The 14052-nt window shown below is 51.5% G+C and overlaps 1 protein-coding gene across 1 annotated transcript; it reads left to right on the top strand.

The window, feature by feature from the left end:
* The first annotated feature begins 3681 nt into the window (after window positions 1–3681).
* POU3F1 (POU class 3 homeobox 1) lies at window positions 3682–13621 on the top strand. The gene has a single exon (XM_024104208.3). It carries the CDS (start codon window positions 3895–3897, stop codon window positions 5014–5016), a length of 1122 nt encoding a protein of 373 aa, XP_023959976.2. The 5' UTR covers window positions 3682–3894; the 3' UTR covers window positions 5017–13621.
* The last annotated feature ends 431 nt before the right edge of the window (window positions 13622–14052 follow it).

The raw sequence follows: 14052 nt of genomic DNA, 5'->3' as shown, positions 1-14052 counted from the left end.
ACATTCATAATGGAAAATTATAAATTTCTTTGCATATTTTCCCCTGTACAAATAGCAATTCATAGAAGTGTTCATTGTGTAAAAGTTATTAGTGACCCCCCCTTAATAAAGCAGTCGTTATGTTAGCCAGCAGCCATTAAAAAAAAGCAGACACCTTAAGAACACAGTAGCCTGAACTTTTTAACTGTCTTTCCTTCATGGCCTTAAGGTAGTTGGAGCTGGTCCCAAGCCAGTTTTCACTGACCAAATAGCAAAAGCACGGGTCTGACAACCACCAATCAAGTGTTAACACAGCAAGGACCTTTGTCTGAATGTGTATAAAAAATCTGTAAAATGTGTGTAAAACGAAGTCTTTGTACCAAGGTGCAAGGCTCTCCTTTCTTCTGCAAAATAAAGCAACTCCTCCTTATCCCTGTCTGGCTGTTATTGGCTCTCAGCTAGGTGGACCCGATATTTCGGTAACAATTACAAATATTCAAAATTCAAGCTTCAAAAATTTGACTCTGATAGGCTAGTTAGGTAAATCATATGGAATTGCTTCTGTTTCTTGACTGGATGATTTCTGTACCTAACAGCCTTCGCTGTGAATTTCAGTTACTGTATCAAAATAAACAATTCAGAATTCATTCCCACTGAAAAGTCCAGTTTCAAATTCATTTTTCACAAGTATTGGTGGTAGTAAAACTTGGGCCCCTGAATGTTTGCAGGAAGTTAACACACAGGGGTCATGAACAAAGCTTGCTGAACACGTGCTTTTCACTGGCGATGGATTTTCCCCACCATCCTTGCAGCCGCTTTGGCCAGATCCCGGCTAGATTAAATTAACCCTGTCAACAGCCAGCGGCTTAAAGCGACATTCCCACCTCTCCACAGACCTGCTCTCACCTTGGGCCCACCGACAGTGACAGGTTCCAGGGTCGTGGCCCCAGCCTGCAACAACTGCACTGTAGACACTTGTCTCTTCCTGCCAGGTGTGTGGGAGCGGGACACGGCGGGGGAGGCGAAAGGCCTCAACCCTCCCCCAATTCTGTTCCAGACGCTGGGCGCACTTGTGTTCACTTTGCTTTGGGTAATACAGCACAGAGACACCTGCACAGTTACTAAAACCCGGTCAAACATCCCCCTCGCTGAGGTGTCAAGCCCCGGGGAGAACCGCAGAGAGGGACGGGCGTGGGACTTGCTGGGCGCCCTGCTCACTGCCCTGCCGGGGGGCGCTCAGTCCCCGGGGCGATGAAGAGAGCCGAGGGGACACGGAGCTGCAGAGAACAGGCTGGGCGATTCCAGGGTCTTGGCTTTGCCAGGATCAACCAGCCCCAACCCCTGGCCTGTGCACGTCTGCGACTATTGACCGTGTATCGGGGAAGCACCGGGGGGCTGTGCAAACCCGCCCCTGACAATCCTGCCCCACGGGGCTCCCCGGCTCAGGCGCGCAGAGCGCAGGAACTTTCTCATTCAAACCCGCCGCAGCATCCCCGGCCCTCTGGAGCCGCAGCCCCTGCCTCGCGGGGCTTCCCTGCCGGGCGTGCCAGCCAGCTGGGCTCCTGCGCCCGCCTGGTGCGCACTGCAGCGAGCAGCTGAGCCCGGAGCCCGCCTGGTGCGCACTGCAGCGAGCAGCTGAGCCCGGAGCCCGCCTGGTGCGCACTGCAGCGGGCAGCTGAGGCCGGAGCCCGCAGGTCCCGGGCTGACAGAGACAGGCGCTGCCACCGCCCTGTGCGCCCGGGTCTGGGCTCTACTCCCGGCTCCGGGCGAGGCCTGGATGGAGGCACGCGGGGAGCCAGTCTCCGGGCTCAGACTGGCCTTAACTGGGGGGACATTGACACTGACCGCGGGCCCCGCTTGCGAGGTGAGGCGCACCCAGCAGACCCCGCAGCCAAGCTCAGGGTCCGCCCGGTGCCCCGCCAGGCCCCGTGTCCCAGCCCTGCTGCCTGCAGTGAGATGTGGGAGCAGCCAGCCCCTGACAGGTGCCGGAACTAGGCGTGCGGGGAGCTGCCGCACCCCCGGCTTGGCTTGAAGCCGTGTCCATCCGACGCAGGGTTCACGGTTTGGTTCAGTGGCTCTGGGCACCCACTGGCTCCTGGTGTTCCCAGGCTCCCCCGGGGCTGTGGGGTTCAAAGAGGCTCTTGCGCTTCATCCGGACAGTTCGGCCTCTGCCCAGGCCCGCGGGCCGCTCTGCTCCGGGACTCGCCCCGCGGGAAACAGCCCCCGCCGTGCTGGGGCTGAGAGCGAGCCCCGAGCCCTGCACCCCCGCCCAGCAGCCTGACACCCGCCTCTCCTCAATGGGGGGGAGCCCCAGCTCCAGGAGCCCCCCCTCCGCCCCCTACTCCGCTATTCCTGTTAGTGCCACCAGCTCCATTAGCCGGGGGCTGTCGAACCCCCCATTACACGGCTCGGAGCAGCATCCTGCACCGCGACGGGCCTGCACCTCCGTGTGTCGGGCCAGGACCCGCCTCCCCCGGCTCGGCTACGGGACAAGAGGGGCTGCCCCGGGCGGTCCGACTCTGGGTGGGCCCCTGGATTGGGAGCGCCCAGGCAGGGCCCGTTCCGGCAAAGGGCGCAGCAGCAGAGCAGGGCGCCCAAGCCTGCTCCCGCCGGGACCCACTTTAGCAAGGTCAGGCCCAGCCGCGGGGACCCCTTTGCTTGGGCCCGAGCGGCGGGTCCCTCCTGCAGGCTCCGCGGAGGGAGGAAAGCAGCCAGGGGCCCCTCGCGGCGCCCCGGCGGCTGCTGGAAGAGGCGGAGGAGGTTGGGGAAGCTGGAGACTGGAAGTTAAACCGAGGCCTTTCTTTCCCCTCGTCAATGGGGCTCTGTGATCCCTGTAGTGCCCTCTCCATGGCAACCGGCAGCATCCTGGTGAAAATGCCCCAGCGCCACACAAGGCCACAGGCTTCACAAAAGGCAGCATCTGGCCACTTTAACCAGCTTTACCGCCGGCCCGGCCAGCCCCGGCTGCCTTGGCTCGCCCCTTCGGGGGAAGCTGTGAACGAGTCACCCAAGTACCGGGGCATTCTCCCTGCTGGGCGTCAGGCGCCCGGAGCTCGCTTGGTTCCCCCCGGCCTGAGGTTTGCTCGTCGCCTGCCCGCCGGTGCCGAGAGAACAGGGCCTGGGGGAGACTCTCGAGTCTGAAGCGGTATTTTCCCTGGCACATAATCTCTGCCAGCCCTGCCTGACCCTCCCCGGGGAAGGGAACCCCCGGCCGGCCGGCGCAGGGGGGACAGGAGCGGCGCCAGCCCGGGCCGGGCACCCGGCAGGAGGGGCCGCTGGGAGCCCAGCGCGCTGCCCTGGCCGAGTTGCCCGGGGGTGTTTGGACACTCCCCGGCCTGCCCCGGGAGCTCCTCGTCCCGTCCTTCGCCTGCCAGCCCGGGGAGCGGGAATCTCCCTTCACCCGGCCTGCGCGGCTGGGCCGGAGCCCGACGGCCGGGACAGGGCGAGCCTCCAGCCCCCCAGCGCCCGCAGCCCGACGCCCCCGCTCCCTTCCCCACGGGCAGGGGCCCTGGACCCGGCCAAGCCCCGCCGCGCCCGGGGCACAGAGCCGCGCCGCAGGTGCCCCCCAAAGCCCCCTCCCCACGTGGCGATTGCAAACCGGCATGAATGAACCGCCTCCCGCCAATCAGAGCCCGTCCCGGTGCCAGGAGCACGCGGGCTCCCCAGCCCGAGCGCATCCCCCGGCCAATCCCTGGGAGCCGCCCGCACCCCGTCCTCCAATCGGGGAGGGAGGCGTGCGGCAGGTCCCCGAGCCGGGGGCGCCCTATGAAGGCGCGGAGCCGGCTGCCAGTCCCGGGCAGCGGAGCCAATGGGGCGCGGGGGGGAGTGGCCGGGAGCCCGGCACCCACCGGCGCCCCGAAGCCTGGCTCTAAAGCGCCGCGCTCCGCGCCGTGCCCGCAGTGAGCGCGGGGAGCCATGGCCGCCGCAGCTCAGTACCTGCCCCGCAGCACCGCCCTGCTGCACCCCGACTCCGACCGCCTGCACCAGGGCACCACCTACCGCGAGGTGCAGAAGATGATGCACCACGAGTACCTGCAGGGCTTGGCCAGCAGCTCCGGCCACCCCATGAGCCTCACCCACCACCAGTGGCTGCCCAGCGCCGGCACCGACTGGGGCAGCGGCTCCCACCTGGGCCAGGCCGAGCACGGCAAGGGCAGCGTGCAGGGGGCGGGCCGGGAGGAGCTGCCCGGCGCCTTCCACCCCCGCTCCCACCTGGTGCACCAGCAGGCGCCCGGCAGCCACCCGGGCGCCTGGGCGCAGGGCAGCGGGCACCACCTGGCGCCCATGTCCCCCACGTCCAGCAGCCACCAGCCGCTGCTCTACTCCCAGTCCGCCTACACGAACCTGAACGGCATGCTGGGCCCCCAGGCGCCGGCCCTGCACCACGGCCTGCGGGACCCCCTGGGCCACGAGGAGGCGGCCGGGCTGCACGACCCCCAGCTGGAGGCCTCCCCGCAGCACCTGGGCCACCCGCAGGAGCACTCGGACGAGGACGCGCCCAGCTCCGACGACCTGGAGCAGTTCGCCAAGCAGTTCAAGCAGCGGCGGATCAAACTGGGCTTCACCCAGGCGGACGTGGGCCTGGCCCTGGGCACCCTCTACGGGAACGTCTTCTCGCAGACCACCATCTGCCGGTTCGAGGCGCTCCAGCTCAGCTTCAAGAACATGTGCAAGCTCAAGCCCCTGCTCAACAAATGGCTGGAGGAGACCGACTCCAGCACGGGCAGCCCCACCAACCTGGACAAGATCGCGGCGCAGGGCCGCAAGCGCAAGAAGCGCACCTCCATCGAGGTGGGCGTGAAGGGCGCCCTGGAGAACCACTTCCTCAAGTGCCCCAAGCCCTCGGCCCACGAGATCACCTCGCTGGCGGACAGTCTGCAGCTGGAGAAGGAGGTGGTGCGGGTCTGGTTCTGCAACAGGCGGCAGAAGGAGAAGCGCATGACGCCGGCCGGGGTCCCGCACCCGCCCATGGAGGATGTTTACGCGCAGGCGGAGACCTCGCCGCTGCACCACCCGCTGCAGAGCTCGGTGCAATGACTGGGCGGCGGGGCCGGGGGCTGAGGGCGCCGGGCAGGGGCAGGGGCAGCGCTGGAGTTTACAGTGGGGGCCCAGGAGCGAGGGACTGCGGGCAGAAGGGACCAAGCCGGGCCCGGCCAGGGAGCCCGAACCCCGCCAGCGGCCCCCAGCCCCTGCCCGGCGGGAAGCCGCGCTCGGGACTTTGTTTCTGCCGCTTGGTTTCGGGCCCTGGATGCCGAGACTCGCCGGGCGGCGCGTGGAAAACGCTCGTTAATTTATTCCTCAGACTGGTTCGCACCTGAATTTGTCTCTAATTTAACTCGCTGTATTTATTTGACTTCCAAAAATACCGCGCGCTCCAGAGCCCCGCGGCTCTGCAAACGCCGCGAGAGGAGAACTAGCCAAAGGTTTGAGATCTAATTTATTCTTCGTTTGCTCCCGTGTCACTGACACTGTCTGCGGGGGGAGCTCCGCGGCCCGGCCCCCCACCCCCGCTTCAGGCTGGGACGGGTCGGGGAGGGCCGAAGCTCCCCCCGCACCCACCGCGGGCCCCTGGACCGGTTCCGATGGCACTTATCTCCCCCTTCTCCTGGGGGGCTGCTGCGCTCCCCGTGCCCGGGGGCCCCAGACCGCCCCGTGGAGACTGCGGGCTCTTGGCTTCCCGGGGAGCGGGGAGTTTCCCCAGGGCTCGCCCCAGAGGGACAGGAGTGTCCCCGGCTCCCCACGCCCCGGGCCCGGCCCTGCGGGGCCTGGGAGGGACGCTGGGGAGCCGGAGGGGGGCGGGAGTTGCGGTCACTTCCCCGGCCCGGCTGTAAATATGTGAGATATGTACACACGTGTCCGCCGTCCCGGATCCCCGCTCCTGCCCCAGCCGGTTTTTTACACGGACTGATCCCGAGAGGCTATTTTAATATTGTTTCCCGTCCCGTTTCTATTTATTTCTAACCGCGTTCGGCTCATTCCGCAGCGTTGGGTTCGGAGGTTTGTTTTATTTTTTAATCGCAAAAAAATATGTAGCCCGCGAAGTTACGTTTCTATTTATGTTTATAGTAAATATTTTTATTACGTACATAAACCATTCCCCCAGGAACCGGTCTCGTGTCGTCTTTGCAGGCTGCTGGAGTCAGCTCGGACCCTGCCCGCCCGGGGAGCTGGCGAGGGCTTGGAGTTAGGGGAGCTGGGTTGGGCACCAACCCCCGCCAGGGCCAGGGCCAGGAGGGGGCAGGGACACTCCCTTGTCCTGCAGCCCAAGCCAGGCGGAGCTGCCCGTTCCTTCAGTCCGGCCAAGGTGGGCTCCGTCGCTTCAGCGGACTTCTTTTTTTTTTCCCCATCCCCGTAGAAAGTTTGAGGCAAGTTGGGATTTTCCTTTGCAAGGACTATTCCCACCGCCTCGCCTGGCTCTGTAGGAACCAAGCCCCTGTTCCCAGCAGCAAGGGCGTCCCGTGCTCTCCCTGCATGACAACGGGGCAGCTTCAGAGAGACCGGGACTGCAATTGTTTAAACAAAGGCAAATAAACTCCACTCGGGGCAGGGCACCTGCGGACCCGGGCACCTGCCGGGCTGATCGCTTGGCATTTAAAGTTGTAGGGGAGAGCCGCTGATTCCGCGTGGGGAATTTAATCCTAAATCATGATTTCGGGTGTTCACTTTTGGTCCAAGGGGAATGTGGCCCATTTGAGATTCAGAGTCCATGTTTACTGGCTGCATCCTTCTAAAATCTTACAAGTCACATCCCGTAACGGCCACGACTTATAGGCAGCGTTTTGCCAAAATTCTTCTCCATTCTGCAGTGTGTGCCACTTGCTATTGATACTACAGGAGCTGTGGACTCCATAAATAGGTAAATGTAAAATCAAGATCTTTAAACAAATGTGTGGAAGCTCTTAAACTTACAAGGGTCTCTGGAGGAGATGAGCTGTCCACAGGGATCTCAGGAAAAGTATAAATCCTGTGCTGCAATATGTATCACATGCCCCCAGCTTCGGGGGAAGAATCTGATCTAGTTTGTTCTTCATACGCTGCATTTTTTCAGGGTTTTTTTTTTTTCATTCCAAAGGGTTCCCTATACAGAAGGTAGAATTACAAAAAAAATGTCTTGCAAATATCTTCCCCATCATATTCGCAGTTAGTGCAGTGAGAGAGATGTGCAGAAAGGGCCAAATGTGCCCCTGTTACCTGAGAGAGAAAGGGAAACCCGCCGTTGGTTTTTTGAAGCGGAAGCCACTGGTCTAGTAACGTACATTTTACCTGAAAAAGGAGAAAAAAAAATTCTCCTTATTTTTCATTTATCAGAGACTTAAAGCTGAACGTTCATTATTAATTTATTTTAGAAGTAAAAGACCTGTAATTTTATTTTCAGATTCAGCTTTCTAATTTTTTGTCCTGTTTAATATTAATCTTTGCTTTCAGATCACTCAACCATGTGAACAATCTATTACTCACCTTGTTTACAATTGTTACAAATACTGTTCATCAACATTCACTATTCCTGTTAATTACACGTCTGGGAAACTCCATCTTCATGGCTTAGGCATTTATATTGTGTGTCTGCACACACTTTTATGTACACACGCAGAGCTTTAAAATGTACAATACCAGTGAAAATAGCATACATTGTATTTGGGGTGCTAGGATAGTCCACTGAGATTAATATGCCTTTTTGGAATATAAAATACAAGCAGAAAATGTTTTTTAAAGAATTTTCTCACCTTACATTACTGAAAATAATAAATATGCAACAATGTAATACAAGAAAATTCCATCTTAGCACTCAAGCTGTGCTCTCATGGTTTTTGATGTCATCAGATCCTTCTATATAGTATCCCATCCTAATATTTATGCCTATACCAGGGTTTAGAGAATACTTACTTATTTCATTCTCTGTATTTCTAGAAGAATTAACTTGTATCTTTTTTAAGTCTGCTTTCTCTCAGAATTTGTGAGGAAAAGTCACATAAGTGGATTCTTTTCACTTTCACAGATCTTTTGTTTCCAGCAGCATTTGTATGTTGAGAGAACTTTTGAAGCCTGTGTCTGTGGAACTCACACACTGGAGAAATGTTTAATTGCATAAAGTGGGTAAAATGTCAGATACTTAATTTGCTAGAAAACTTCCTATCCACAGTCTATAATATTTGACACATTGCTTCTTGACTCTGGATACATTTTACATTTTGTGAAACAGCGGGTGTAAAGGGAATTTTTGTTGATGATCGGGCATTACTGTATGTCAGCTCACAGATTTATTTTTTTAGGTGTGAATAATGCAGTTTGCACCCAACATGAAAAATCTTCTGTTTTCTACAAAAATCTTCTGCTTGGTTTTATTGTATTTTTGTGCCTTCAGTGTTTTGTTTGCAAATGCATTATTGCTCAGGCAAATGTCACAATCAGCCATGTTACTATAAATTAATTATCCTATTTTCTCTGTCACTTTCAAAAATGTAGTTATTGTGTAGTGGCTAATACAAAGGATATTAATAGCTACAGTTTTCCTACTCTTATCAACTGTCTCTTTGGATTTTTTTTAATTTAAAAAAGTCACGCGGGTGGACCATTATCAGACTAAATATCATGTTTGACACCCATAAGTTAGCACACCAGCAAATGGGTTCACCTTGCAGTACAAATAAGCTGGCAAACACTGCAGAAGACTACTAATAACTCCTCTATAGCAACAACATAACACAATATTGTCTAAAAGATTCAGCACACATGATTAATAAAGCATTTTGTCAGCTTTGATTACATGCTCATGTTCTTAATTTCTTTCTGCTTATGTGACTGTTTCACAAAAATGCAGGGACTTGAAGCTCAGCAACATGAAATGGGGTGTGGAATTCTGAATACAAAAAATGTTTGTGTTTATAAATTTAGAATTTGCTGAGCGTATGCAATGGATTGGATAGTGTACGTTCATCAAAAATAAAGTAACAATAATTATAAATGAATGCAAACCAGGTTATCATCCAAAATACATTATGAAACTATGGAAACATTTCCAAATTTCAAATCCTTTTATGGCTTTTATTTTTTCTCTGTTTCACACCCAGACACTTGCTTTTACTTTTTGTAACACTGAGGCCATTTTTAGAAACCTTTTGGTGATACCTAGTCAGTTTGGTTTTTTTTAAGTCATAAAGGAAAAGAAAGAGATAAGTAAAAGAGAGAGAGAAACTCCCCTGTGTACTTGCGGGAAGTCTTTCCCGTTTGCATTTGGGGATTAACAGTACAGAATTGAAGCCAGCGCCTGTGTATATCAGGAGCAATTTCGATAGTCTCTCTTCTTTTAACTAGCCTATGTAGCAAACAGTATGCCATTGCTATTTAAAAAAGAGGGGTCAATTTTCACATTTCATTCCCATAATGGATAAGATGTGAAGTGAGTTCTGCTGAGGACGAACACCCTTGGGTTGTTTGGTTTGTCAGAATATATCAGGCACTTGTAGCCCCACTGCATTAGCGCGCTCATGCTATTGCACAGAAAAAATAAAAGATGCTTTATTTGTGCAATTCTATAATGCTCAATCCTTTTAAAAACCAAATACTCCAGGGTTTGCCTCGTTTAGAAGAACAGTTACTTTTCTCAGGCCAGGAGTAAATAACAATATGGTGTTGGGGGATTTTTGTGGAGGTGTTTTTGTTTTGGTTTTGGTTTTATTTTTAGCCTCAAGTGTGTGTGTTAACATGAGCATTCAGTCTATTACATGGACATAACAGCGGTAAAGATGGGGAGGTAGTTTTAGTAGGTCAGAAAAAGTACAATTGTGAGAACACTCTCCTCTACCACGAGGTATAAAGGGAACTTAGACTCTGCTCCCAGGGGCAGTGGTTGGGCCCAGTACATGCCCAGAAAACAGAAGGTGTTTGCATTGCACCTGCATTCAAATTCAGTTCCAGTCTACATAGGTTTGTCTACTGCGCCCATCAGTGGTGCTGGAACTAGGGGGGCTGAGGGGCTGCCACACCCCCTGGCTTGAAGTAATAATAAAAAACACCAAATACCTGGTTTCTAGCAGCAGCACCCCCACTATACAAATTGTTCCAGCCCCCCTGGTGCTCATCACCGGACTAGTCAGGCTTTTAATTAACATGAAACTGCATTATGAGAAATTCCCCAATTCACCAAGGAATCAATCCTTGCGTTGGAACTCCAGGTTGTTTGGTTTCAGAGGAGTAAAGGCCTAATCCATCTTGCCTTGCTCACAGGCGTAGCCCCAGTGGGTGAAAGCCGGAGTAACGGGGCTCTGTGCAGCCAAGGGGTGGTAGGGCCGGGAGGTAAATTCCAGTGGCTCACCCAGGGGCTGAAGTTGTAGCCACAATCCCTCAGTGCCACTTGCCAGCTGGGACAGTTGGAGCCAAGTGAATATGTCCTGGTCACCAGCCCACCCCTTCCCCAGCCTTTGTGCTGCTCAATGCACAGCAGTGCAGGGAGCCTGATGAGCCAGGAGGGAAGGTCACGCTCGTCTGTGAGCGGAACAACCTGCCATGATTATCTAGCCAGCGTGGATGGGGAAGTGGTTCCCAAAAGCCATTGCCCTAGATATTGTTACCAGAGATTTCAGGGAGAGAGACGGGCTCTGTTCTGTGAGGCAGGGGAAATTTTCAGCAGAGTGGTGCGTGTTTTCTCTTCTGTCTTTAATAAGGTAGGAAACTGATGGGAGAGCCTGCTGGTGACAATGGATGCTTTGCCCGCCTGCCTGTCTAGCCAAAGGTCAGGGGGCGTCAAGAACAACATCATCTTACTCAGGATTCCTGTCTAAGAATGTTATGGCAGCAACCTGCAAAGGGAGGAAGACCTTGTCTGTGAGGAATAAACCTGTCCTGTGCTAATCACACGCATACAGCCAGGGAAGTGACTGGAGAGTGTTGCAACACGGGGAAATTTGCCTTATTAGACACTCTTTGTTATTGATGCCACAGAAACCTATATTATTTTAGCAACAGAGTCCTGCTATGCCACTAACTGTAGGTCCTGCCTAGATCCAGTGCACAATGGGGCCTGATCCTGCTAAGCTCTTGGTAGAACGAGCTGCCACTCGGCAAACTAAAGCAGCAGCAGTAGCAACATAATCCCTGCGTGGGTCAATTCAGCCCTGGTATGAAACTTTGAAGGAGTGAATGACAGTTCCTCCACTGGCCCACTCCGGCTCCCATTGAAGGATTAGGCTGTGCGTGACTGATTATACATTTAACTCTGTGTTATTGAGGCAGTGGTTCTCAACCAGGGGGACGCGTACCCCTTGGGGTATACAGAGGTCTTTCGGGAATATGACAACTCATCTAGATATTTGCCTAGTTTTACAACAGGCTACATAAAAAGCACTAGCAAAGTCAGTTCAAACTAAAATTTCATACAGACAATAACTTTATACGGCTCTATATACTATACACTGAAATGTAAGTGCGATATTTATATTCCAATTGATTTATTCTATATGGTAAAAATGAGAAAGTACGCAGTTGTTCAGTAATAGTGTGCTGTGACACTTCTGTATTTTTATGTCTGATTTTGTAAGCCAGTAGGTTTTAAGTAAGGTGTAACTTGGGGGTATGCAAGACAAATCAGACTCCTGAAAGGGATACAGTGGTCTGGAAAGGCTGAGAGCCACTGCTCTAGGGCACAGAATGGCTAATTTTACGGGTCTTTTTTTCCATCAGTAAATTCTGTGGCAGTTGATGGCAAAACTTCCATTGTTCAATAGAAGCTGGATTATACCCTGTAGTTGAGTCCTTATAATTTTCCAGGATTGTGCTGGGATCATGTATCAGAATTGAAGCCAGTAATTATAAAAACATTTAATTTATCTGCCTCTTTTTTTTACAATTATGTAAATTGAAATTAGCAAGTAATAATAAGCAACAGACGCAATTGCTTTTGCTTGTAGTTTGTTATGTGGGCTAGAGAAACAATGCATGTCCAGCTGTGGCACTCATGTGTGCTCTGCATCTCTTTGCCACCACATTGGTACCTCCCTGCTGCCATGAGAATACCATGTAGGCTGACTGCCCTCTATTGGTCCTTGAAGGGGAAGAGAATACAGGAGAGCAGATTAGCTCTGATTTTGTGTGCGTGTGTTTGTGTGTGTGAGCGAGAGAGAGAGAATTAAAAGGTACACCAGGCAATTCGAATGTCTGGATTTGGTAACTTCTCTGCTCACAAGGGCCTGACCCAACAAACGCTATTCACATAAGTAATCCTACTGAAGCCAACAGGATTACCCTGGCTTTACTCCAGTGTAAAAGAACTAAAATCGGGCCATATTGTATACATAAAAAATTCAGAGAGATACAAATCCCAAACCTTTGATCCAGAGTCCCATAGAGCATTGCAAAGTTGGGGTACAGCTCTAGGATCAAACTCTGCGTCTCAGGCTGATTTTTAACATTTGTTGGGGTATATAAATGCGCACACACTCGCTCTCTCTTAAATTTAGCCAATTGTAGCTAATCAAATGTTTTCCTTTGTGATTCATGTAAACTCTACCTGTGAAAGTTCCCAGTAGTTTCAATTAGAACTAATAAGACCAGGCTTCTTTGTGTAAGTAATCATGCCAGGTCTGGGAATTATGAGGTTGCAAAGGCAGCATTAAAGCATATGATATTGTACACAAGAAATAATGTTCATGTTAAATGAGACTCCATGAATAATTCATGCAGCTTGATATCACATTGTTTTTGGTGTTAGTCAAAATCAGTTATTTCTTGTAAGCCGTGCAAAGGGGGCATTTGTTACTTACACTTGTGCTATAGGTTCACAAACTGCTGCAAATACTATTGGGAAGTGTGCTGCCTATGTCACAACATTTTTAAAAAATCATACTTTTAAGATGTTTTCTTCATTTTTCTATTTGGCATCTTCATTTCAGAGGCCTCTGGGGAATAAAGACACCTATGTTCCAGCTTCAGCACCCAATTCATTTGCCTTTTTATGAACTGTCCTATTTTCTTCATTGATTTCACAGAACTCTACAGATAGTGATTCACTCCTGATAACATTTCCCATATTATCCTTCAAAGTCCTGTTATTATTTAATCCCCACAAAGTAGCTGCTCTGTGACAATGATCTTTGCAGCCGCAGAATCGTATTTCTTTTATCATTTTCAAAACTGACCTTTCTGCAAGTAATTTGGGTGAGATTAGGGTTAGTATCTCAGGGCCCTGTCTCGAGCAGCTGGAACCACTTAATCCTGAGTGTGTCTGAATTATATGAATGAGTAAATGCACAAAATTCTGTTTCTACATATCATCATATTTGTACGTGTTTAAATACAACCTGCTAATCTGGAACAGGGTCTTCTCCTCACTGGGGGCTTGCTCCAAAGCCAGTGGAAGTTTTCATAGTATTTCCATGGAAATTTGGCCTGTTTGTGGTTCTTCATCACCTCATGTTCATTTCTCTCACCCACACAGGGGACACAAATTTTGGGAGATGTGGTTGAAAATCCTCCTCAATTTAGGGGCTGAGAATAAAGAGCCATTTAAAAACCTCATTCAATTTTAATTTGCAACGGGTCAATTAAAAAAAAAAGAAAGAAAGAAAGAAAATGGAAGCTATAGACTTGTATGTTTGCATTCTTTTGTCCTGATATCAATAACGATGATCATTGTATTAATTTAAATGGCCTGCCCATTGCATTGGGCTTCTTATTTTTCTATTGAATAATTATTAAAGATTTTGTTTAAAAGAATGTGGATTTTTTTTCTGTTTCACCAACACAATTATCAAGGAGCAAATAGAGTAAAGACAAAACAAGGGAGGGCTTTTAAAATGAGTCAACAAACGTATGGGGCCCAGAAGGGAGTGTGGTATGGAAAAGAAGTGTGATCTAGTGCTTGGAACAAGGAACTGGCAGTCTATCTGAATTTTATACCATGCCTATCACCAGAGCATCAAGGCTTCTGGATTCTATTCCAAGTTTTGCTATTAACTTGCTGGGTGATCTTGGGCAAAGCACTTCTCTCTTTCCTTCCAAACCCTGCACTAAAATGACGCCATAATCCTTGTCCACCTCACACAGCACAATGTGGAACTCATTGCCAGGGGGATGTTGTGA

The sequence above is a fragment of the Chrysemys picta genome, chromosome 23, assembly GCF_011386835.1.
Source record: "Chrysemys picta bellii isolate R12L10 chromosome 23, ASM1138683v2, whole genome shotgun sequence".
Taxonomy (NCBI): Eukaryota; Metazoa; Chordata; order Testudines; family Emydidae; genus Chrysemys; species Chrysemys picta.
This window is presented reverse-complemented; position numbering and strand designations above follow the sequence as displayed.

Bases quoted from the DNA above. Each gene is read 5' to 3' on its own strand.
- POU3F1 (XM_024104208.3), top strand. From the start codon at position 3,895: ATGGCCGCCGCAGCTCAGTACCTGCCCCGCAGCACCGCCCTGCTGCAC.